Source organism: Peromyscus californicus, unplaced genomic scaffold, assembly GCF_007827085.1.
Source record: "Peromyscus californicus insignis strain IS unplaced genomic scaffold, ASM782708v3 Scaffold_19__1_contigs__length_69161282, whole genome shotgun sequence".
Taxonomy (NCBI): domain Eukaryota; kingdom Metazoa; phylum Chordata; class Mammalia; order Rodentia; family Cricetidae; genus Peromyscus; species Peromyscus californicus.
In genome coordinates this window covers 23,942,898-23,967,505 of record NW_026294491.1, presented here as the reverse complement: position 1 = coordinate 23,967,505, position 24,608 = coordinate 23,942,898, and the positions used below count along the sequence as shown (strand labels likewise).

The window sequence follows — 24,608 nt, the reverse complement described above, 5'->3', positions numbered from 1 at the left end:
CATAAAAATAAAATAAACCCTTAAAATACATATTGTCTAAAATTCTAAAGATATTAGTTTTTAAAAGTGAACTCTGGCCAGATGATGGTGGTGTAAACCCTTAATCCCAGCACTAGGGAGGCAGAGGCAGATGGATTTCTAAGTTCGAGGCCTGCCTAGTCTACAGAGCTAGTTCCAGGACAGCCAGGGCTGTTACACAGAGAAACCCTGTCTCGAAAAACAAAAACAAAGCCGGACTGTGGTGGTGCACGCCTTTAATCCCAGCACTCTGGGAGGTAGAGCTAAGTGGATCTCTGAGTTCGAGGCCAGTCTGGTCTACAGAGTGAGTTCTAGGACAGGCTCCGAAGCTACCCTGTCTCGGAAAAAAAAAAAAAAAAAAAAAAGTAGACTCTGTCCTACCATATGCAACCTCATCGTAACTTGATACAATTTACTCCCCCAAGGCTGCTGACATTGTTCCATGGGTGTGTTCAGGAGTCTCTCACTAGGCAGCTCCACGTGCCCTGACTAATGGACTCCTGCAGGAGGAGCTAATGTAGCACCCACATGCGTCCTTACCTTGGGGAATCGACCCCGCTGTCTCCTGTCACGCTACAACTCTCTGTCCCTTCCAGGCGACTATGCTCTCGCTGTGGCTCCTGAGCCAACACCGGCACATGGGAGGTGCTGAAAAGTCGTGACTTGTCTGGGAAATGTTTTTCCATTTCCTGATTTGCAGGGCTCTGTCTCCAGCCAGTTGAATTCTCTCCTGTGTCACCAGGAGAATCTCGAAGGACCTCAGCCCTCCAACTGGTTTTCCCTGCAGTAGAGAATTCAAGTAAACTTCCACCAGCGGCTGCTGGGGCCTGGACACAGGCAGCCATGGGCTCTCCTTCATAGTGGAAACCAAATGGAGTCCCTGAGTGTAGGCCAGGGTTGTCTGTGAGATCAGGGTTTGGACCTTCCTCTGAATTTGCAGACAACCCAGTGGCCTTGTACCAGTGTTTCCTTTCAAGCGCCAGGGGCTCAAACCTATCAGTTTTGCTATTACATCCTGTCAGAAGTCTTCCAGTCACCATTGGTCTTCCCTGCCATTGCTTCGGCCTGCCTCCACCTGCAAAGGAATACTGAGTGTGTCCAGGCAGTGTGTGACAGGAGTCATCATCAGTCTCAGAGAAGTCATCATCCTCTAGATACAGTGAACTGCAGGCCCCATCATCCACCCCTGCCTCACTCTGGTTCACGGCTGCCTCGTCCTGCTCACTGTCGGAGGGCCCCTCATTTTCCACATTCCCAATCTCTGCCTCTGGGACAAATGTCTTCCTAGATAGATCTTTGGAGTCACCTTGTCTTTGGTGTGTCCTCAAATGGTTTGCTCCAACTGGGTAATCTAAGAGGCCCAGGTTCTGGAACTGGTGTATGGTCTTATTCACTGATGTACACACACAGGGTACTACTGGGTCTAAAGAGGGGGGACTTTGTGAGGGCAAGACCTGATGCATTTCTGTGGTTCCCAAGAACATGTCGCAGTCAGAATAACTTTTCCTCAAGATCTTGTTTTCTTCATTATACAGTTCACCTCTCAACACGCTTTCCCTGAAAGAACAGCCCCGAGGGTGGCTTGCCAAAACATTACACGGAGGGTAATTTCCTGGGCCACCTCTGACGTCACTGACAGGATGGCCAGGAGCCTTCATTGAAAGCATGGTTTCTGCTTCCAGTTTATCATGGCATTGTTCCAAATATGGCTCCTGGCCTCCACCATCAAAGACTCCCAAAGGACCTGAAGACCCTGCCCTCTGGAAAGGCTTTTCTTCTGGCCCGACGGGACCAGGTTTCAGATCATGGCTCTTCTGAACATTGTGCCCTTTGGATACTGGGGGCCCTCTGAGATACATGCCCTGAAAAGGATTACTGATCTGCTTCTTGTAAATCAAATGGGGACCTAGCACAGCTGGAATCCCACCACGCAACTGCTGAATTTCTTCACTGCGGCTTTTCATTCTGGGAGCAGGCTGGGCTGTGGGGACCTTGGGATGCTTTTCAGAAAGTCCAGTGCTTCCTGGCTCCAGCTCACTCCCCTGGCTCCATGCTTTGTGTCTATCCCTGTGAGAACAGCCCCGCCTGTGAGGCTTGGCAAAGTGGCCCTGCCTTTTCCGAATTCCTTCTTTAGAAGAATGCTTATGCCTGGTGGTCAGCGCATCCGTGGAAGTGCCCTGGCTATTGTATTTCTTCTGTTCTTCATATTTTTGCATTAGGACTGTGTGTTTGATTAGGTTGTCAACAGTCAGCACAGGATTAATGCTCCTGATTATCGCATGTTCCACATTTCGGGGGATGTTGTTGGCGCTTTCCTCATCCCGGACAGGCCACTCTTCGGGTGGGAACTGTGCAGAGAAACTGTGGTGCTCTGTTCTAGACTTCTCTCTTTTGGACAAACTTCGCCACAAGAAACCGAAACCAAATTTTTTGCCTTTGTCTTTGGTGTATGGTAATGGTTTGGGGCTCACACAGACCTGGGTGTCTTCAGATGCTGCAGCTACCTGGTTCTTAGACAAAGGTGTGGGTTCCTCAAGACCTTCCTGGTTTTTTCTAGACACTTCTGCCCCAGTCAGTGGGTCCTTAGAGTCCTGCACACTTGTATCAAGGAAACACTGACATGATGGACAGTGGGAAACAGGGACCTCGTTCTCCTGGGCCAGCTCTGCACAGCAATCCACACTGACCAGATAGGTCACAGAAGTTGGCACTGGGCACCCTTCGTCTGGCAGGAGGGCTCTCTGATTTTCTTGCATGGGTGTATTTGAGATGAAGTAAGTGTTCGGTGTAACGATGAAGTAGCCCTCTCCTGTGTGGTAAATCTTCCTCCCTTGAATTAGAGCGCCCAGGGTGCCGTAGAGAATGTCTGGGGAAGGAACCGCAATACCTAAAAACAAACAGTTAGAAATTCAGAACGACCACAAACCTGGAGCTGATTGTATATATTACATGCAATTAAAATGCTAGCTGGTCAGACGGCTCAGTGGATAATGGTGCATGTATGCAGACCTGACCCCTGAGTTTGGTCCTCGGTCCCACAAAGAGGCAGGACAGAGGACAACTCCCACACGTGGACTGTGACACATCCGTGCCAGCGCTCACGTACACACACTGTTTTAAAATTAGAACTGAGCCTAGTGACTCGGATCTGTAATCTCAGCGCTCAGGAGGCTGACACAGGAGAATGACTGCAATTTCAAGGCCACCCTGAGCTAGATATTGAGAAGCAGGCCAGTCTGAGTTACAGTGAGACCCTATCTCAAACAAAACAAAACAACCCAAAGAATAATATGTGGAACTAAACTACAAAACATTATACAAGTTGGTCCCCATATTACATATGGCAAGGTTAATGGTTAAGTACAAAAACCAAAAATCTGAATATCACTGGATATAAATCAACTTAAAATTTGAAAACTCAGTAGGAAAGCAACTGCCTAACGAAGCCCTGGGTTCGATCCCAGCACTGAAAACAAAAAAAACCCAAACCTACATACACCTTGAGAAAGCCTCGTGATGAACAAACATGGAAATTAAAAAGTCTTCATGAGCACTATATGAAGAATGTACAGAATGATTCCACTTATGTCATTGTACATTAAAACACAGTCTGTGGAGGCATAACTAAGAGCTACAATTCTATCAGTTCCATTTCTGGGAAACAGACATGGGAAAAATTGAGGGAAAAGTCCCTCACGACAGAAGCTGATTAACACGAATTTACATATGAAAAAGAATCCAGAAAGTAAAAGAAATTTTATCTTGATGAAATGTTGAAGTTGGGCTGGTGAGACGGCTCAGCAGACCCCTGCTGCTAAGCCCAAGGACCTGGGTTCAATCCTGGGACCCACAGGGTGAAAAGCAAGTCTTGACTCTTCCTGCAAGTCGTCCTCTGACACGTGTACCGTGACATGCATGTGACATGCACACACAAATGTTAATGTAGGACTATTCTTGACAGTTTTTTGGGTTTTTTTTCTGTACTGGTGATGGAGATCAGAGCTTTGCGCATGCTAGGCAAACATTCCATCAGTGAACTATATCTCTATCCCTCTTTTTACCTTTATTTTGAGACAGGGTCTTACTAAGCTGCCTAGGCTGGCCTTGAACTTTCAATCCTGATTCAGTCTAGCAAGTAGCTGAGACTGCATGCCTTTGCCACTGAGCTGGGTAACTCAGTGTTGTGACGAAAGATTCTAAAAAGGGAAAAAAGGACACCAGGACCGTTACTTATATTGTAGGATTGTTTATAAATAGAAACCAAACACATTTGAATGAATTCAAGTGGTGAACACTGGTTACCTGGGTAATGTTTCTTCAAGTGCTCCAAGAGTGATTCCTGTGTTACAGCCACCTGAGCCGCGTTCATATCAGCTATAATGCAGCAAAGAACTTCAGCCAAGGGCACAAACCGACACTGGGCTATGGGACTCATTTGCACTGGGAAGACATCACCTGAATTGGAGGTCAAAAAACAGTGTAGGTGGTAAATCTGCTATGAATCATTCGGAATTAGTGAGCAGAGAACAGTCTAAGTCTGACTGGATGACGGGCCCAGACTCTGCTAACATGGCATGTGCGATGGTAGAAACCACAGAAGACAAAGGTTTGCATCACGGTCCCTCTGTGACGTGCTGTCGCAGAGGTCAGACATGCTATCCAGCAGTTCACATTGTTAAAAGCATACTTCCCTATCGGTTGGGAAGCCGTGGTAGGAAGTACAGCATCATTTGCAGCACAGGTGGAGATACACCATGCCTGTTACTATAGTTACAGACTGGGTATCAGCCAGCCAATGACCTATTTGTGTGTATGGAGTTTGGTGCACCAAAGATAACCATTGATGGTAAATAGATTGGGGATGGAACTCAGTCTGTAAAGGGCTTGCCTAGCATGCAAAAGACCCTGGGCTCACCCTCAATATGGCATAAAGAGCCTGGTGGCACAGGCCTGTAATCCTAGAACTTGAGACATGGAGGGTGGAGAATCAGAAGTTCAAGGTCACCCTTGGCTACATAGTCAATTGGAGGCCAGCTTGGGCTACTCGAGACTCAGTTTCAAAAGCGCAAGTGGACATAGCTCAGCGGTAGGACACTTGCCTAGCATGTTCATCTCCTTTAGGGTAGGCCTTAGGTTCATCTTGAGGCACCTCACACATACTAAGATAAACTAATCTTCTACTGCCTACAATCCTCACAAGTCGGGAACAGAGGCAGAAGGATCATAAGTTCAAGGTCATCTCCGGCTACATAGTGAGTTTAAGATCAGGGTTGGCTACATGAGGCCTTTTCTAAGGAAAAATAATGAAGACAACAGAAACAAAACTACTACTAGCTAAAAGTGACTTCCCCTTTAAAATCCATGTGCCTTTGTACAAAACATGCTAGAGAGAACATTCTGTTTTTCTCTCCTCTAAGTACCATGTGTGTGTCCACTCTTTTGACACTACGACACACAAAGTTCTCATCTGCAAGTTTCTCATGCTCAGGACCCCCACAGTGAGTTACAACAACAAAAAAAACTCATCATATTTTCAGTAAGTTTCCGACTTTGTGCTGGGGCCACATTCACAGCCTCCCCGCGCCTCCCCCCCCCCCCCCAGACGGCCCACTACACAAAGCCGGGAGAGTTTCCCAGTGCATTCCCTTCACAGCTGTTGCTAAGATACATGCTGCAGGTGCATAAATGAAGCTCTCTGTGCGCAGGAAAGTGAAGTGAACCCTAACCTGGGAACTTTGGTGACAGATGCTGGGATGGCTTCCAAGCTCCAGCAACGGTCTGCTTCCCTTACTATTGCATCCTTTGGGTTTCTGCAATGCAAAGTGCAGACGATCCCACTTGCAGATGCAATCAGATCTCACAGGTCCAGAGATGCTCCGACTGAAGAGGAATTATGCAGCACCTTTAAGAACAGGCCTGCTTGGGACCTTTCACCCCAGAGCTTGTGGAAGCATTGGGTTAAAGAGAGTGTAGGCAAGAGAGTGCTCACCACAAGGTTCTTTCTGTTTACACAGTCTGGTATTCCTGGGTGCTTCAGAAATGGAAAAAGGGGTTAGGCTGAAAGACAAATATCATCTAAGTAGAACGAGGGGCATTTGTGTCTGATACATCTTCTACAATCCATAGATAGATAGATAGATAGATGCTAGGTAGGTAGATAGACAGACAGATGACAGACTGGAAAGTATTTTTTAAAAAAGTTTTTAAGATTTATTATGCAGTGTTCTGCCTGCATCGCCAGATGGGGGCACCAGACTTCAACTACAGATAGTTATAAGCTATTGACCTTCAGATGGTTTAACTGAGCCACTAGACCTCAGCTAATTACCCGGATTCGGGAAATCGGAGCCCATCTCTTTGGGGCCTGGTATTGAATCCCACGGTGGGAAAGGCTTCTTCCAAGTGCATTAGAGATGACAGCAAAGAGCAGACAAAGCAGCCTGCAGACACACTCTGGTTTAATGAAAGAGGATGTTTGGCTCAGAGTAACCCAAGAAGAGCCCCGGATTTCAAGCTGCCCTTTTATCTGCCACATCTTTTTTTTTTTTTTTTTTTTTTTTTTTAACCTTAAAATTAATCCTGACCTGGTTTTAAAAAGAAAGCAAGCAAGCCAAACCAGCCTTTTGTAACAACATGCTCCTCCTCGGAGATAACGGCTTGCACAGAGGTCGGTGGCTTTAAATGATTTGATCTGCTGTGTTATAACTTCAAATAGGTTCAGGGGGAAAAAAATCAGTCAGAATGGAAATAAGATGAAGAAAGGTTTCAGTCTCACAGAGTCAAGCCCTCTCCCTCTCTCCCTTTCAGCTGAATGAAAGAAAAAAAAAATACCGCACTTTCCTCTACATCTACAACCAAATAGTGCCAGGATTTGTGAGCTGGCTATAATCTAAGGCAGCTGGGTATCTGTCGTGAAGGGGAAATTCTTCCTCCAGCACATTAGATATGGATATGGGGGCACTTTGCCCCTGTGGGTGCACCTTGCCTGGTATGCCCAACAGCACAGAAAACAGGCCATGATGGTGCAAACTCATAATCCCAGCATCAGGGGTTCAAGGTCATCCCTTGCTACATAGCAAGTTCCAGGAAAGCCTGGGATACATGAGACTAAGTCTCACAACAAAACAAAACAGCTGAGACTAGAGTGTGAACTATCAGGCAAGTGTTTTAATAGGAAAGAAAAGGGAATTAGAGAAAAGAGGACAGCATTGACGGGTGTGTGGGGGTGTGTGTGTGGGGGTGTGTGGGTGGTGTGTTAAGTTCACGATGACAGACAACAGGATTTCTCACGCCTTCGGGCCAGGACAGTCAGCTCTTGATTGCAGCAATGCCCGAGGCTTCAAAGTTGGCGTCACTCACCCATGCTCTTCTCTTGCTATAAATCCCCATGCCCCAGTGGCAGCTGAAGACATTTTAAGTTGGGACAGAGTTGTTTGGGTGTGATGTATGGGGTGAACAGTCTACAGTAGCACACAGAGAATTAGCTTCTGATATCTTCATGGGCCTGTCTGTGAAGACTGAATAGAGAATCCACCTAAGTTCTGTATTAAACAAGGGGGTTTTTCAGAGTCTGACCAGTTCAGTTCACTTGGCCTTCACCAGTACCCCTTTCTGGGTGCATGCTGCAAGAGGGCTGGGTCTAGCACAGTGATGTTCCTCTCCAAGGACTTCAAACAGAGTCAATAATGCACTGGGATCAAGGAGAGCTAAGCTCAGTGGATCTGCTCCATGATGGATCTGCAGTGGACACCTCCTTGATTATTTTTTTAGCCCATACATAGTCCATCTCATAAAGTGCCTCACTGGTCCTGCATGGATTGGTTCAACATCAAACTCGAAGAAGTGTCAAATCTGCCACTGCAGGATTGATTTCCCTCATAGCCACTGTGATGCCAACTCTGACATGGGGCCTTGGAATTGCAACCAAACTAGTAATGTAGCCAAGAAAGAAAGGATTGGTGGGCAGTGGTGGCGCACACCTTGGATCCCAGCACTTGGGAGGCAGAGGCAGGTGGGTCTCTGAATTTGAGGCCAGCCCTGTTGGGGGAGGGGCAGGGTCTCACATATCCCAGGCTGGTTTCAGTCTTGATTTGTAGCCAAGGATGACCCTGAATTTCTGATCCTTCTGCCTCTGCCTCCCAAGTGTTAGGATCACAGGCATGCATGCCAAGGCAGCATTCTACTAACTGGGCTGCATCGACAGCACCGGTGTGTTACTCCTGACAGTTCCCAGGCACCCCATTCCCCATTCAGTCTCCTCCTCTTCCTCCATAGCAAAGCCTCCCCTGGCCACAGATCTGGAGCCTTTTCTCTCCTGACCAGAGTGACTCTAATAGGGCTAACCCAGCTCCTGCACAGGCTGGTGGAGGACTTCTGCAGGGGCCGATGTTGCCCCTAGTCACGGCCCAGGTGACCCTGTAGCACTGGTGTGTGGACACCAGCTGCCTACGGGTCCATGCCCAGATGTTTAACCTGGGTACTGCTTGGCCACATGATGTACTAGTGTGGCAGCCAACTGGGGGATAAACCACAGAGGAACACATTAGCCTGGGGTGCTCCAAGCACAGAGTATGGGACATGGGCCACCAGCCTCCTTTTTAAGTGATATATAAAATATCAAATACCAGTTGAGTGATAGATGAGAGATGCCTTGAACCAATGATGACAGATATTCCACAGTTTGGTTGTCAGACAACACATACATACAGAGAAAAAACAGATGGCCTTTACTTAGGAAGTACTTGTTGAGCTCCAGCTTTTTCTCCTGTGACCACCACCCTCTTTTTATTTTTTGCAGGCCTCTCTTCTCCCATCTTTCCTGTGCCATCCTCATTATCAGTAGAGACACAGGGAGGGCTCTGCTGGGAGGGCAGGAGCTAGTGGCCCAAACCAGCTGGCTCTCAGCGGCAGCCATGCTAACTCCATACCTGTAAGGCTGGTACCTACCAGCTGCCTCTTAAACATTCCAACAAGCCTGGTGTGAAAGCTAAGGCATTGGAGGAGGCAAGGCAAGAGGACCAAGAGTTCAAGGTCAGACTGAACTACACAATCAGGCCTGTATCCAAAAAGAAAAGAAAAAAAAAACCCCAAGGACAGGCTGTAACTCAGTGGAGAGCGTGTGCAGAACATTCACAAGGCCCTGGGGTGCATCCCAAGCATGAGAAAGAGAGAGGGAGAGGGAGAGTCCACAAATTTAGGGGTTTTAAGAATAAATTTATCACCGGGCGGTGGTGGCGCACGCCTGTAATCCCAGCACTTGGGAGGCAGAGGCAGGCGGATCTCTGTGAGTTCGAGGCCAGCCGCCTGGGCTACCAAGTGAGTTCCAGGAAAGGCGCAAAGCTACACAGAGAAACCCTGTCTCGAAAAACCAAAAAAAAAAAAAAATAATAAATTTATCAGCCGGGAAGTGGTGACTCACACCTTTAATCTCAACACTTGGAAGGCAGAAGCAGATCTCTGTTCGAGCCCAACCTGGTCTACAAAGTGAGTTCCTGCCTTAAAAAAACAAAACAAAACAAAATACATTTCTCATGACACATTCTAGAGACCAGGAGTCTGAGTGCTTCAATTCCTCTTCCTCTGGGTCTCAGAGCCAGACAAGATCTTATGTAGGCCACATTGCCCTCATACTTAGTAGCAAAGGCTAGCCTAGAACTCCTGATCTTCCTGTCTTTATCTCTCAAGTCCTAGGATTATAGGTATGTGCTATCACGCCCAGGCTTTCAGCCTAGTCTCCTAGAGAGTTGATGAGTAAGTTTAGGTTTGGGTTTGGGGTAGAATTCCTTTCCTTGTGATTACAAGACTGATGACTAAGGTCCCCTATATCACCAAGAGTGGTCCAAGCTGAGCCTTGCTCTGAAATTCAAAGGCACCGGCATATCTGGTGCTGCCCACATCATCATCCATCACAGTGCTCCTAACACCTCCATTCTCTTTGATTTGCTTTTCAAAGTCTGTGTCACTTCCAATACTACCCATAGACATTTCTCTTGTTTTAAGAACTCAAATTATTAGAGCAGGCTTATCTCAGCAATACAGAGGAGTCTCTCAAATGGAGAGCCCATTCTATCTGTAAATCTCTTCTGCCATGCAAGGCCACATATCCACAGGCTCCAGGGAGTGGATGTCTTTGGTAGATCATTCTCCCCAGTACCTCTGGTATATGGACAACCAATAAGAGAGAGAACAGCTATACATTTGGGCTGTAGAGAGGGCTGGGTGGTCAAGAGTGCTTGCTGTGTTTCCAGAGGACCCAGGTTCAATTCCTGGCAGCCACATGACAGCTCAAAACCCTCTGTCACTCCATCTCCAGAAGATCAGATGCCCTTCTGGCTTCTGAGGGCACCAGGCATGCACGTGGTACACAGACAATATGCAGGCAAAACACTCACACACATCTAAACTTTTTAAACAATTAAAATAATAGAACTTGCTGGGCGGTGTGGTGCATGCCTTTAATCCCAGCACTCAGGAGACAGAGGCAGGTGGATCTCTGTGAGTTTGAGGCCAGCCTGGTCTACAAAGGGAGTTCCAGGACAACCAAGGCTACCCAGAGAAACCCTGTCTTGAAAAACCAAAATAATAATGCTCTTTAAACTTAAATTATATATTGCTCTGGTTCCCACATTTCCCTCCCCCGAAAATGTGTGCATGACTTCTGTTCTTGGCTTTCTAGGCAAGCCTGGGGCAAATTTGAGGTGATTCATTTTCCCAAGAGGTCTCGGAGACCACAGGGGGCAGCTCCCATTGAACCCAGCTCTCGTTGCTGTGTGTCATAAATACAAAATATCCCTGGGGCCAGCAAGATGGTTCAGCAGGTAAAGGTGCTTGCTGCCAAGTCTGACAACCTGAATTTGATCCCTCAGAGTCACACGAGTTGTCCTCTTACTCCTCATGATGTGTGGCACGTGCACACCCACACATACACACACACATATGCAACTTTAAATAAGTAAATAATAACTTTAAAAATAAGATATGGTCTAAAAAAAAAAATGCTGTCATTATCTGGGCAGTGAAGGCACACGCCTTTAATCCCAGCACTCGGGAGGCAGAGGCAAAAGAATCTCTGTGAGTTCGAGGCCAGCCTGGTCTACAGAGCTAATTCCAGTACAGTCAGGGCTACACAGAGAAACCCTGTCTTGAAAAACAAAATGAAACATTGTATGTAACCATGGAAGACAATCTAGTGCCGAGTCGTTATTTGGATAATAACAATATTTCCATATGACTTTTTATTAAATGCTGTCTTTTCTATCTGCCTAGTCCCCCGCATTTAAAGTGAGCCTCACTGAAGGGTGGGGTGTCAAACACTCCAATCAGAGTTTCGGGATTCTAATCTGAGTCTGCTGTGTGGCCCCAAGTGATCACAGCTCTTCTCTGGTCCAGTTCCCTGTTTATATGTGTGGGATTGAGATAGACCAGCACTTTTCAAACTGTACATTCATTGCATGAAGCACTCTGTAAGAAAAAGGGTCCTTGGGGCTGGAGAGATGGCTCAGCAGTTAGGAGCACTGGCTGCTCTTCCAGAGGGACCCTGAGGTTTTTTTGGTTTCTTTTTTTTTTTTATTCTTTGCAAAGATCAAGCACAGAGGACCGGTTTGATTCTCAACACCCACGTGGCCACTCACAACCATTTGGAACTAAAGTTTCAAGGGATCTGATGCTTTCTTCTGGCAGCTGAACGCACTGCATGCACATGGTACAGAGATACGCAGCAGGCAAAATACCCATATGCGTACAATCAAAATAAAGATTAAGGGGCTAGAGAGATGACTCAGCAGTTAAGAGCACTGACTACTCTTCTAGAGGACTTGGGTTCAATTCCCAGCACCCCCATGGCAGCTCACAACTATAACACCAGTTCCAATGCATATAAAAATAACCTTTTTTTAAAAAAATTTTTTGTTTTGATTTTGAGAGAGTCTCTATGTTGTCCTCGATGTCTTGAAACGTGTTGGAGTGGGAGCTCCACCTCAACCCCTGGCACCCTGGCATCCACATGCCCAAAGAGTCTGGAATGTTCTGGTGGAAGATCCACCTCAACTCCCCTCCCCCATCTCTTTCCCCAAACCCGCCCCTTCAAAGCCCGCCAAACATAGCTCCTCTCCTAGAGAGGCTCAAGACCTTAAATACTCCTTAAATACTCCCACAGGGTATTTAAGCTGCATCCCAGAAAACAGAGCCATGGTTTTCCGGTCTCCCTTCCGTGTCTCCTCTTTGGGGGCCGGAGAATCACTGGGGAATGCTTTAGCCATTAAACCAGGGCTTTTTTTAATTCGGTCTGATTTCGTCTGATTTGGATTGCTGCATCGGCAGAGAGGCCTGTTGGGGTGCCAAAAACTTATCAGAACTCATTATGTAGACTAAGCTGGCTCTCAGTGGTCCTCCCGCCTCTTCCTCCCAAGTGCTGAGATTAAAGGTGTGCACTATCACGCCTACATGCTAAGAAAAAAGGTCCTGGGCCAGAAAGATGGCTCAGTGGGTAAAGGCATTTGCTGCTCAAATGTGTCTGACGAGTTGAGTTCAACGCCTCCCCCTTTCACATAAAAGTGGGAGCAGAGAACTGACTCCACACATGCACCATGGCATGCACCCCTCCCTCCCAATAATATTAAGAAAAGAAAAACAGTATCCGATAGTCAAATGTTTGAAAAGATGCTGCTTGGAATCTCAATGACACGGTTACAGGCCATCTGTAAAGAATGGCCTGCCTGGCTGGCTTTGTTCAACCGCTCTTGGCCCTAAGGAGCAGTGGTCCCAGTCAATCATAACCCGAGGGGAGGGTCTGGCATACACTCCTTTTTATGAAGTAGCAACCAGCAGCAGCCTCCCTCCATGACACTCCCTCCTCTCTATGACCTCGTGCCTCTTTTCCTAAGCCTGGCCCCTGTGTTTTGCGCTATCACTTAAGGCTAACTTTCATGATGTGTATCTGAATATTCCTGGATGCCAGCAGCTGGGAATACATTCTCCATGTACATCTTTGAGATACAGGGAGTAGCCACTGCAGTGCAGCATCAGGCGCCCGCACCACTCCTTATCCAGAAGATATTTATTGAGTATCTGTTATACGACAGGTGTCTGGGAACTACAGCAAACGGGACCCAATACTTGCCCTCAAGGGGCTTCGGTTGTAGTGAGGAGCAGTGGGGTGGAGCCAATCATAACCCAATGTGAGAGCTGCAGCCTCCCACCCGAATGCTTTCTCAAGACATTTGGAGATGCCCAAGCAGGGCAGGCCTGAATGAAAAAAGAATCAGACACATACATTGCTGTGGGGTCTGAGGTACTAATGGCAGCATGGGGAAGCCGGGGCAGTCCCGGTATGTGTTCAGCAGCCCTGGCCTCACATCTTTCACTTCATTTCCGGGTGCCCTCTTTACTGATTAGTAACCTCAACTCTTCAACAAGGGAACAGTAGCTGCTCACAGGCACTCCCAAGGCCAACATTTGGCAGTACTGGAGTAAGACTGACATGTGTCAGCTCTTCATCAGTACCAGAATCTTTACCTTTTCTTCCCAAACTAAAGACACCTGATCAGCCACAGCATCTTTAGCACCCTGGTTTTTTTTTTTTTTTCTTGCAGCCCATTACTTAGGCACATAAATAAGATTCTAGATCAATCCTGACTTTTTCCAGTTCCCATAGCCTTTTGACTAAACACCGATCCTGACAATGGCCCTCTCACCTGAAAGGAAAGACGTCAGGCTAGGTAAGCTGTACTTCATTTATGAGAGATATACTTCTGCAGTTAGTATTTTATTTGATTGGTCCGTTCAGTATATTCCCAAGGCCCCACTCACTGTCATTCTGTGGTGTGGAGGCAAGAAAGATCTATACTACATCTCTAGCTTCACTTAAAACTGGCAAGACATGCGACATGACTTTCTTCAGCCAAAGCGATTTTAAAAGACTCTTACATTCTTCGTTTTTGCTTCCTGCTTGATTTTTGTTTTGTTTTCAGATAGGGTCTCATTTGGCCAGCATGGCCTTGAACCCCTCATCTTCCTGCCTCCTCTGCCTCCTGAGTGCTGTGATTACAGGTGTGTGCTACCACACCTTCCCACTTGGGTCTTAGGTAGATGCAGCTATCTCATGACCAGGAGAAAATAAATTGGAGGTCAAACAACCTACCCACTCAAGAAGGCCGAGCAGAGAGCAGACAGGAACTCCCAGGTTTGGACAGCCTTGCTGAGCTGTACCCATGCCAGCCTACCTACCTCTAAGCCTCTTGTTATAGGAGGCAAATCTACCCTTCGTTTGTATAAAGCCATTTTTCCAGCTTTCTAAAATCCCACAACCAAACTCTTGTTTAACCCAAATCTCTCCACTCCAGGGCAAATGACATGAGTTGTCTTTCCATGGTTTCTGCTGTAAGCTGTAAGCGCCAAGGGCTTGACTAGAGCCTCTGGGTTTGATATCACAAGATACTTCATTAGCCCCTTAATGTGAGAAATCCACGGAGTCTATTTAATGAGCAAGGGAATTTATTAGGGGCTAATTCACTTTAGCACAAGTATTTACTGTAGGGTCCTGGAAAGCCAAGTTACGTCCCACGCTGATCTTCTTCCAAGATCTGCCTGGTCAGTCTCAGCATCCAAAACCACGAGGGAGCAAAGAGGAGCGCCGAGTACATGCATCCCACTTCTTAAGGGTCCCTGAGTGGCTACGCCCCAGGGACATGTACTTCAAGGTCATAGGTAGATGTAACAGTTACCTGCTACCTCACTGGGGGCGGTGCTTCAAGGTCATAGCTAGAACAGCTACCCACTACGGCCCCTTCACAAGAATGCCACATTGCCGGCTGTCTACAGAAGAGGTCCTAGGCTCTATATGCCCAAGCTGAGCTACAATACTACGAGACGCAGAAGCTGCGCCTTCAACTAGCATTGCGAGCTTTAAGTATTGATGAAAATCTCTCTTTGAGCTTACAGGAGATACTCCTTACTGCATGTGGAAATCATGGGAAATGAGTATCTAGAATGATGTCCCTGAGAGGCAATCAAGTATTACCTCGGGAAATAGCGGCAAATAGCTGTGACTCCTCCTGTACTTTGGGAGGTAATCCTTGACATTTGTCAAAGGAAGTTGCCTGGGTCCTAAATGAGCCTGGATCCTCCCTGACTCCCCAAGTCTCTGTGGGTGGGTTTGCCTGGAAGTAGGTTACACCCAGCAGTCTGCTGCTGCACTGGGACCTGGGCTCTGTGGTGACAGGAGCTAGAGAGGTTGCACTTTTGTTTCATGAGATAGACACAACACTGCCTCTCCACCAGACTCTGCACACCCAAGGTTTACCAGAAGCCTTGCAGAGAGCACCTTGTCTGCTCCATGTGGTCATTCAGGACAAAAACAAAATCCAGGGAGGCCTGGCCCTGCCCACTAGTACCATGTCCCCTCTCCCTTCTGTGGGGCAGCTCCGCCTGCTGGCCACCTTCTTTCTTGGTAACTGCACCATGGCAGTTCAAAGGCACCATTTTGGATCAACGGTCCCACTCACATTGTCTAGACTGTCTGCCCAGCTCCGGCTCTTTCAAGCTGATTACTGACTCTTCTGGCCTCTGAAATATTAACTTCTAAAAGATAAAAGCCAAGATGGACATGGTGGTGCAGCACTCGAGAGGCAGAGGCAGGCAGATCTCTGTGAGTTCAAGGTCAGCCTGGTCTACAGAGCAAGTTCCAGGACAACCAGGGCTGTACAGAGAAATCCTGTCTGGAAAAATAAATAAATAAATAAAGCCATTCTGAAAAAACAGTTCCCATGAATGTAATCTCACTGAGAAATATTTCTAGACCATTAAAACTTTAAAGCTTGCACCTGGAGGTGGCTCAGTGGTTAAAAGCACTGGCTACTCTTGCAGAGGACCCAGGTTCAATTCCTAGTACATGTCGCCTCACAACAATCTCTAAATCAGTTCCAAGGTTCTGATACTCTCTTTTGGCTCTCTGCTAGCACTGTGCATACCTGGTGCACAGACATACATGCAGGCAAAACAGCCATACACACCAAATAGTAAAATTTTAATTTAAAAATGATTTATTAAAAAAATGATTTATGTATATAAATGAGCCAATGCTGTGTCCTCAGTATGTCAAGCAGAGTCTGAGGGGTTAGACCCTCTTCTGGGGATGTGATGCCTAGGACAGCCTGGAGGTCCTGGTTGGTTAGACCAAATACCTCCTTGAGTCCATCAGAATTTTGCCCTGATATTGTCGTCTTTTTCAGTGGTGGGTCGCTGCAATGCCTCCCGTCTCCCTGTCGGAGAGGGTGGACAATAATTCCTTCTTAGATCTCTAGTCTCCAAAGGTGCTATCCGTCTTCCTCTTTCTCACATTCGCTACTTTATGTCAGTTTGGAAAATGCCCAGGAGCAATGGCCTCGCGGCCTTCCAAAGCCTGAGTGCTTTAAGATAAAGGAAGTCTGGCCCGTGCTCCTCTCGAGCTGACGCTTTACATCCTGGAAGGCAGCAGCCTCCCCTCCAACCCAGCATGGCTGTTCTCAATAATCCACCAGTGACGAAGGCCTGCATGACTACGGTAGGGAATCTCCTCAGCACGTGTAGCAGCTAGACTGAACTGGTTGATAAAGCTCTTCCCGTTGGTCCAATGGCGATCTCACCCTCTGCAGCCAGGAGGAGGGCTGGAATCTGTCCAGGCCATGGAAATCCAGCCCTTGTGCTGGGTGGAGGAGCCCCTCTGTGGAGAAAGAGCCAAGAACAGCCGGAGGAGGCAGAATTCCAGGCCTGACTGCTGCATTTAGTGTGATGAGCCTCAGAGTAATCCGCTGAAGGGAGTCTTGCTAAAGACTTCTCACATGACTCCAGGGGCCATCTTGCTGATGAGGTTTTTGTGTCCAAATGTTTACGTTTTAAAGACACAAAAGTGCAGTTTTTCAAGTCTGCAGGTTCTCTTGAGCACAGAATAAGATGATTTCGTGTTTCATCTTCATCTAAACAGATGTACTAAGTACACCCCACCTGTCTGAAACCCCCATCCCTCTGAGAGGAAAGTGGTACTTCTTTGCTTGGCTTCTTCAACACACTTCAGCCTGTCCCTCAAGGTTCCAGAAATATCGCTTGATGAGAAATGTGAAAAGGGACCACTGTAGGTCAGTGGCTCTGATTGCCACTCCTAAGAGCTGACCTACTGAGCCCTTTAAATGACTACACCTCTGCCCTGGGGGATCCAGAGGTTCCTGGCATGAGCCATCCACAGCTATCTGGCCTCTTCCTTGGCCTTGCTCACACCTGGCTCCCTAACTCCTCCCCTGCAGCATAAATTCATCCTCCCTGCCTTTCTGGGTGAGCTGAACATCTTTTAAAGGTCCACCTCCTTCCTACCTCATTAGCTCTCTTAGATCCCTCTTTCTCCTATTGTGGCACCTGAGACCTTCATGCTGCTCTTCCTAACGAACAAGCCCCTCTCCTAGGGCTTCACAGATAGAGTCCCTCTCCTACATCATCAACCCCGGGTCTGGGTCCCTCCACCCTTTCCTCAGGCCTGGCAGCCTCCAGCCAGCAGGCACAGCAGTGCTATCTGAGCCGACCTAAGCCATGCTGAGGCAAGTCAGAACAGACTGCAGGGGCATGACTGCAGGGGCAGGACTGGCCCTGCTTTCAACACAGCTGGATGGCTCATTTGGTAGTAAGAGACCGATCTTTGAAGAGTTGTGCTTTCTAGAAAACTCCAGAATGCTCAGCTTGCTTTACATCCACTAGGGAGAGTCTCCGGTGAGATTTCCAAACCCAAAACATGTATTTACATTTCAAGGAAAAGCAAGCCTCAGGACTTTAGGGCCACTGAAGCAGATGGCTCCTGGAGAGGTGCGTTTATATTCCAAAAGGTTAGAGAGAGAAGGCCGGGCTTTCCCATCCTGTCTCCAAAAAGCAAAGGTTTTTCCCCTCCCATTTTCTCCATCCCTCCCCATGGGCCTGACTACCTATATTGGAGAACTTTCTATCTGGGTTTTATCCAGTCACCCCAGGGTCAAACCCTAGGGCAACGATTGTCTACTCAAGTATGATTATAAAATCAACAAAAATGAACAAAGATGGATGTTAAAAGCCCAAGTTATAGAGGGCAGGAGGATGGGATCTTGTTTTGTCAGGTGGTTTATGAGAAGAGAGACAAGCTCAGCGGGCTGCTGGCCAGACCTGGGGAGTACTCATCGGAAGTGGTAACGGCCCTGAGGAAGGGTTGGGAAGGCTGCTGGCCAGACCTGGGGAGTACTCATCAGAAGTGGTACGGCCCTGCGGAAGGGCTGGGAAGGCTGCTGGCCAGACCTCTGCACCTCCCAACATTGCTCTTTCCTTTCAGTGGGAGGCAAAGAGGCCCAGAGAGCCTTCAAGGCCAGCTTCAGGGGGACAAGAGTGTTGTTCTCTCCCACAGTAGAGAGAGAACCAAGGCGAGCTGGTAGCCAGAGCTAGAGCAGGGACAAGATTGTAGAGCCAAGATGTCAAGCACCTCGGGAAAAACATCTGGCTCACAATCTTACACTCCTTGGTCCCCTGTGTTCTTCACTTCCTTTCTGCCTTGGCTGATTATAGACCCCACCCTAGCCCCATGTCCAGAGAAGCCTGCCGTCCCTTCCATAGGGGGACCAGGGGTGTGGAGGGGATGCCACTGTACTGACAGCTCTGTTGAGTGACAAGTCAGTTCAGAGAGGGGACTAGAAGTCAGCAGCAAATGAAGAGGCTGAGGGGTATAGAGAAGCCTCTAGAGCACTGGAACGGGGTGGGTTATAAAGAGCCACACCATGTCCCATCCCAGACAATGCCCTCGTCTGCATTCATTATTAACAGGGAGGAAAGTTTCCCCTCACAGCTGTGACCCGATCCCTCTAAATGCTGAATTTAACTGTTAGGGGTTTTGTGCAGAACTTCACAGTGGCAAAGTGAAGTTCAGTTCTCTGTCTGTCTGTCTCTCTCTCTCTTCTGTCTCTCTGGAAGAGGTCTTCAACCATGCTGGCCTAGAATTCACAGTCTTGAGTGCTGCAATCAGAAGGCTGTCCCACCACACCCCTCTTGAAGGTCTTTACAACGGCTTTGCATTTTTCTCCGTGTCCCTGTGTCTACATTGTAACAACGCACAACAGCATCGATTTCGGCGTCTTGTTACTTGTCAAAAGGGCTAGGAAGGAGCTTCAGGGAAACGGAGAGGACAATTTCAGTGCTGCAAGAGTTTTCTGAGGTGCCCTTGCTTTCGCCGCCCTGGGATGGCAAGGACGCCTCTTGAGCCTGGGCTTCCGGCAGTGAGAAAACTGCTGGGTTCTTACCCAGGCAGATGGGTCCTGGAATCTAGGACTTTAGACTCCAGAACATATTTGGCTTAGCGTTTGGTGTTTCTGGCTCAGGAAAGGCAATATGCAAGAGAGCATGAAAAGGGGGCCACTTCCAGATCCCAGTATACTTCCGGGACACCGACTTTGCTGAGAAGAGGTTCTTAGGTTTGCTAATGAGCTCAACTCAGATGGCCATGCTGGGGGCGACTGGACTGATAGGTGGAAGGAGCTCCTAGAAGCCTCCTCTCAAGCTTTGCATGAGAAGCCAACAGCGGGTCCCCTCTGTTGCAAGGAGAAACATCAGGAGGTTGTGTATGTGTGTGTACATGCGTGTATATTAGGCTTACAAGGTTTCCCTCAATTGCTGGTCCTGAGCACTTGGATGCCTGTGTGGGTTTTAGCTCCACAAAGCTGAAACGGGCAAGGTTTCCTGTTCAGTGAGCAGGACTCAGACTCTTGAGGCTGGTGAAAGACACCCCACTGAGGGGCTGCCAGCTGTGGAAACTAGTGAACGCTGGGAAATTGTGTGGGTCCTGCCCACAGAAAGGGCTGTCTTCCCTTAAGGTCACAGAGGATGGAGCCTGGTGGGAATTTGAACAGAAGGTGCAGAGCAAGAAAGAGGGACTGGGCAAAAGTGTGGCTCCCCTGCCTGCTGGGTAGACGGAGTGAGACAGGACTCGGGGCTCCTCTGGGGAAGATGTCATTGCTACTAACTTTCTGTGTTTGGCCTTTCTAACTTGTGTGGTTTGGCAATTTGTGCCTTTTCTGGTTCTGCCAGAAGTCACTCAACAGTCCGATGTCATTATGACTCCAAGCACTCACCTTCTCTCCTGGTAGGTGCACCTCAGGAAGGCATTTATCATCATCGGTGTCTGTTAGGTCAGATCATGGACGGGGATTGCGGCCACGGGTGGGTAGAGGGTAACATAAGTCTAAAGAGTGTTTTTAGACAGAATTCTGCCCTGATAATTCAGAGCATGAAGTAGCTTTCTCTTTCTGAGAAAATGTTACTGGTGAGAATCATTTGATCCACAAAGTTGTGCAAATGAAGAGGCTCAAAGTTCATGTTAATAGCACTAGGAAAATGGTCTACACTAGGGGGACTATCCGTGTCCAAAAAGTCACCAAGTATCTGAAAGCTGCCACTTTACAGAGTAACGTGGGTCATTTTGGCACAATGGTGGTGGGGTTGGTACAAGTGTCCAAAGGCATCTGTGTCATTGACTCTTGTCAGTGGCCCAAAAAAGTGACATTTTGCTGCACATTTTAAAAACAGAGAATGGGACAGGAGAGATGGATTTGCTGTTAAGAGCATTGGCTGTTCTGCCAGAGGACCTGGGTTCAATTCCCAGCACCCATGTGGTGGCTCACAACTGTCTGTAACTCTAGTTCCAGGGGGACTCAACACCTTCACACAGACATACATGCAGACAAAACACCAATGCACATAAAATTAAACAAAAAACAACAAACCAGAGTAATGTTGAACTTAAAACTTGGTAAGCCTTTAATTCCAGCACTCAGGAGGCAGAGGCAGGCAGATCTCTGTGAGTTCAAGGCTAGCCTGGTCTACATAATGAGTTCCAGAACAGCCAGGGCTATAAAGACACTATCTTGGGGGAAGAAAAAAAAAAGACTTTGAAAGCAGATTCTTTGACTTTTGAAATAAATCCTGATAAGCAAAACATGAAGACAGAGCTCTCCTTTCCCAAGGTGTCTCAAGAGTGCTGCAAGTAGCCAGGCAGTGGTGGCGCACGCCTTTAGTCCCAGCACTCGGGAGGCAGAGCCAGGCAGGTCTCTGTGAGTTCGAGGCCAGCCTGGGCTACAGAGTGAGTTCCAGGACAGGCACCAAAATTACACAGAGAAACGCTGTCTCGAGAAAAAAAAAAAAGTGCTGCAAGTCAAGAGGGCTCATCTTGCTTCGAGCCAGAACCCACGTGACCTTGTGACCTTTGAGCTGACCTCTGTCAACAGTCCTCTCTCATTCCTAAACCACCCTACAGCACCATTTACAAAAGGAAATTCCTTAGAGTAAGAAATAGCTGGGCCGGGCGGTGGTGGCACACGCCTTTAATCCCAGCACTCGGGAGGCAGAGCCAGGCGGATCTCTGTGAGTTCAAGGCCAGCCTGGTCTCCAAAGCGAGTTCCAGGAAAGGCGCAAAACTACACAGAGAAACCCTGTCTCGAAAAAACCAAAAAAAAAGAAATAGCTGGATGTGGTGTAACGACAGGACCTGGGAAGCTGAGGCAGGGGTCCCTGGCACAGCCGCTTGACAAAGATCCAGCGAAGCTGAGATGCATGACGGCCTCCGGGCCACTTTCGCTTTTGACCTCCACGTGCTGCATGCTTGGGGGGCTTCTAATATTTGTACAATTTGGGGATATTGGATTGATGGAACATTTCTTATGAATCATTTAGGTATGCCTCCTCCCAGGAGTACTGCTTCTTAGCTTCCCCAGGAAAGTCCTGAACGCGCTACCCCTCCAGCTTTTAGAGATCTCCTTATCTACTGGAAGATCTTCCTTAGCCTTGGAGGTTGTGCCACACATAAAGAGGCCAGAGGTCTCTTCATGAGGTTCTGAGACAGTCTTAAAACATCTGCCCCTTTGCTTACTCAGGAACAAGATAATCAGAACAAAGTAAACTTAAAAAGTCAATGAGATTTGTCAAGAAGTTGGTCAAAAATCAGATGACGAGCCTCTTCCCACTATCCACTCAGGCATATACAGCAACAGAGTTAGATTAGCTGGAGTTCCCTCTGCCCTACGCAGGTACTTACATTGATGAGCAAAGAATGATGTGGAAGGATGATAAAAGAATGAAGTGTCAGGATCTCCCTTTCTTAGGAAAGTTAACACATTCAGAGTCACTGTGGTGTCATATGATCAAGGAACAACAAAAATGCCAGGATTACACATATAAACCAATTCTACAAAGACATAAAATATAAACATTGTATTATGCAAGAAATTGAATAGTAACTGTAGCAGCTTTGGCCTGAGGAGTTTTCTTGAGCACTCTGATCATTAAGAGTTAATACACTGCTTGGAACATAGTATACTGCCTAGGCTGGCTTGGAGATTTTCTTTCTGTCTAGCATCCTTGAAGCCACAAAAGCTACCAGCCTGAGAACAGGCTGCCATATGCCCTTAGATTCTTAAAATTGGGTTATGGGGAGCCAGGCGCTATGGCACATGCCTTTAATCCCAGCACTTGGGAAGCAAAGGCAGGCAGATCTCTGTGAGTTCGAGGCTAGCCTGGTCTACTGATTGAGTTCCAGGACAGGCTCCAAAGCTACACAGAGAAACCCTGTCTCGAAAAAACCAAAAAGAAATTGGGTTATGGGGTCGATGAGTAAAAATGAGTATAAAAGATAACTCTGTTTATCAATGATGACTAAACTTGAGAAAAAATGATTGTAAGAGATAACTCTTCTCTGTCAGTTTATCGATAATAACTAAACTTGTGACCCTGGGTGTGCAGGAAAAGAATTAAACACAAGTCTGAAAATAAAAACATGATCTATGTTTTGGAACAACATGAATCTATCCTTGCTTACTGAGTTCTGTATAAACACCCTGACTGCTAGTCAGTCAGGCTGCGAGATCCTGGCTCACGTCTTCCTTTGCCTACACCTTGCCTCCTCTCCAGAACCTGTCCCCTGCAGAGGCAGGCCTCCTGCATTCAACAACGGCAGAAATCTGTTGTTCAACATTTCTCAGGTTTGGTTTTGTTTTGAGATAGGGTCTCTTGAATTTAGAATATAGCCAAGGATGACCTTGAACTCTCCTAATCCTCCTGCCTCTACCTCCCCAGTGCTGGGATTACAGATGTGTACCACCTCACCTGGATTATGAACTCAGGGCTTCATTCATGCTAGGCATTCCACCAACCAAGCTACACCTCGGAGACAATTCATGTATTTTAATGTATCTTTTGAACTTTGCTTAATCATTTAGTCCAATTGTTAATTAAATTACATCCTTTGAGCAAGGCAACTTTAAAGGCCTCAGAATCCTGTATTTAGCTCTAAGCATACACTTAAATCTCACTTATGTCTATTTAGTAAGTCCAACTTTGCTTCATACTGACTAATCCTAAAATTCTTTTTTTGTGGGGGATGAGTTTTGAGACAGGGTTTCTCAGGGTAGTCCTGGCTGGCCTCGAACTCACAGAGATCCACGTGCCCCTGCCTCCTGAGTACTGGGATTAAAGTTGTGCTGGCCTAAAATTCTTCTTGCAGCAAAGTCAGGCTGAAGCAGCAGGGTGGTGGGGTGTGGAGTCCTCCTCAGAATCTAGGTGACAGTGTCACCTCTGTGCCGCTGATGTTCCTGGCACTCCCAGCCCACTACGGACGCCCCCTCCCTCTTGAAATGTCACGTTTAGATGGCAGGTTCTGGCCAAAGGGAACTAAAAGGTGATCTCCTGGGTACTTAGACAGTCATCAGAAACACTTAAGCATTTATGAAATCCCCAAAAGATCAAGCAACTTGGGGTGTGCTCTGTGGGCGGCTTCCCACAGTGAGAAAAATTCCACTAGAAAGGAAACAAAACACAAAGCTCTGTTCCTCACTCATGCCTGCTTAGCCTCGAAGGCACTGAGGTTGGCTTCAGCTCACGAGGCTGCTGCATGGAAGAATTTGCTGCAGATTTTTCCTTGCAAGCAATAACAGAATCTGTTCAAGTTATTAACAATACCATCCAGCTATATAAAGAGCATACATCTTGGGGCTGGAGAGATGGCACAGTGGTTAAGAGTACTGGCTGCTCTTCCAGAGGACCCAGGTTCAATTCCCAGCACCCACATGGCAGCTCATAAATGCCTATAACTCCAGTTTCAGGGGATTCAACATCTTCACACAGATATATATGTATATATATATACACATACATATGTATACACATATATATACATATATATGCAGGCAAAACACAAAAATGCACATGAAATAAAAATAATAAATTATTAAAAAGAGTATACATCTTGAACTAGGTTAACACAGTGATTTGGAGAAGCTACAGACTTGTTTTGAGGCAGGCTCTGTCTATATAGCCTTGGTTGTGGAATATTACTTTAATTATATAAAGATGTGTTACACTTGTTTATGTTGTGGAATATTACTGTAACTATGTAAAGGTATATTACATTTGTTTATGTTGTGGAATATTACTTTAACTGTGTAAAGGTGTGTTACCTTTGTTTATGCTATATTTGTTTAATTATGTAAACATATGTTGCTGCTTCACCTTGCCTGACTAAGGTACCTGATTGGTCTAATAAAAAGCTGAATGGCCAATAGTTAGACAGT

General features: G+C 47.1%; 1 protein-coding gene across 1 annotated transcript in view; it reads right to left on the bottom strand.

The window, feature by feature from the left end:
• The window catches only part of Stox1 (storkhead box 1), a 53,898-nt gene that overhangs the window by 7,773 nt on the left and 21,517 nt on the right, over positions 1–24,608 (bottom strand). The window contains exons 2-3 of the mRNA XM_052744859.1: positions 4,321–4,473; positions 559–2,905 (exon numbers count right to left, since the gene is read on the bottom strand). Coding sequence (XP_052600819.1) covers positions 559–2,905; positions 4,321–4,473 — 2,500 coding nt within the window. The remainder of the gene's footprint in view (positions 1–558; positions 2,906–4,320; positions 4,474–24,608) is intronic.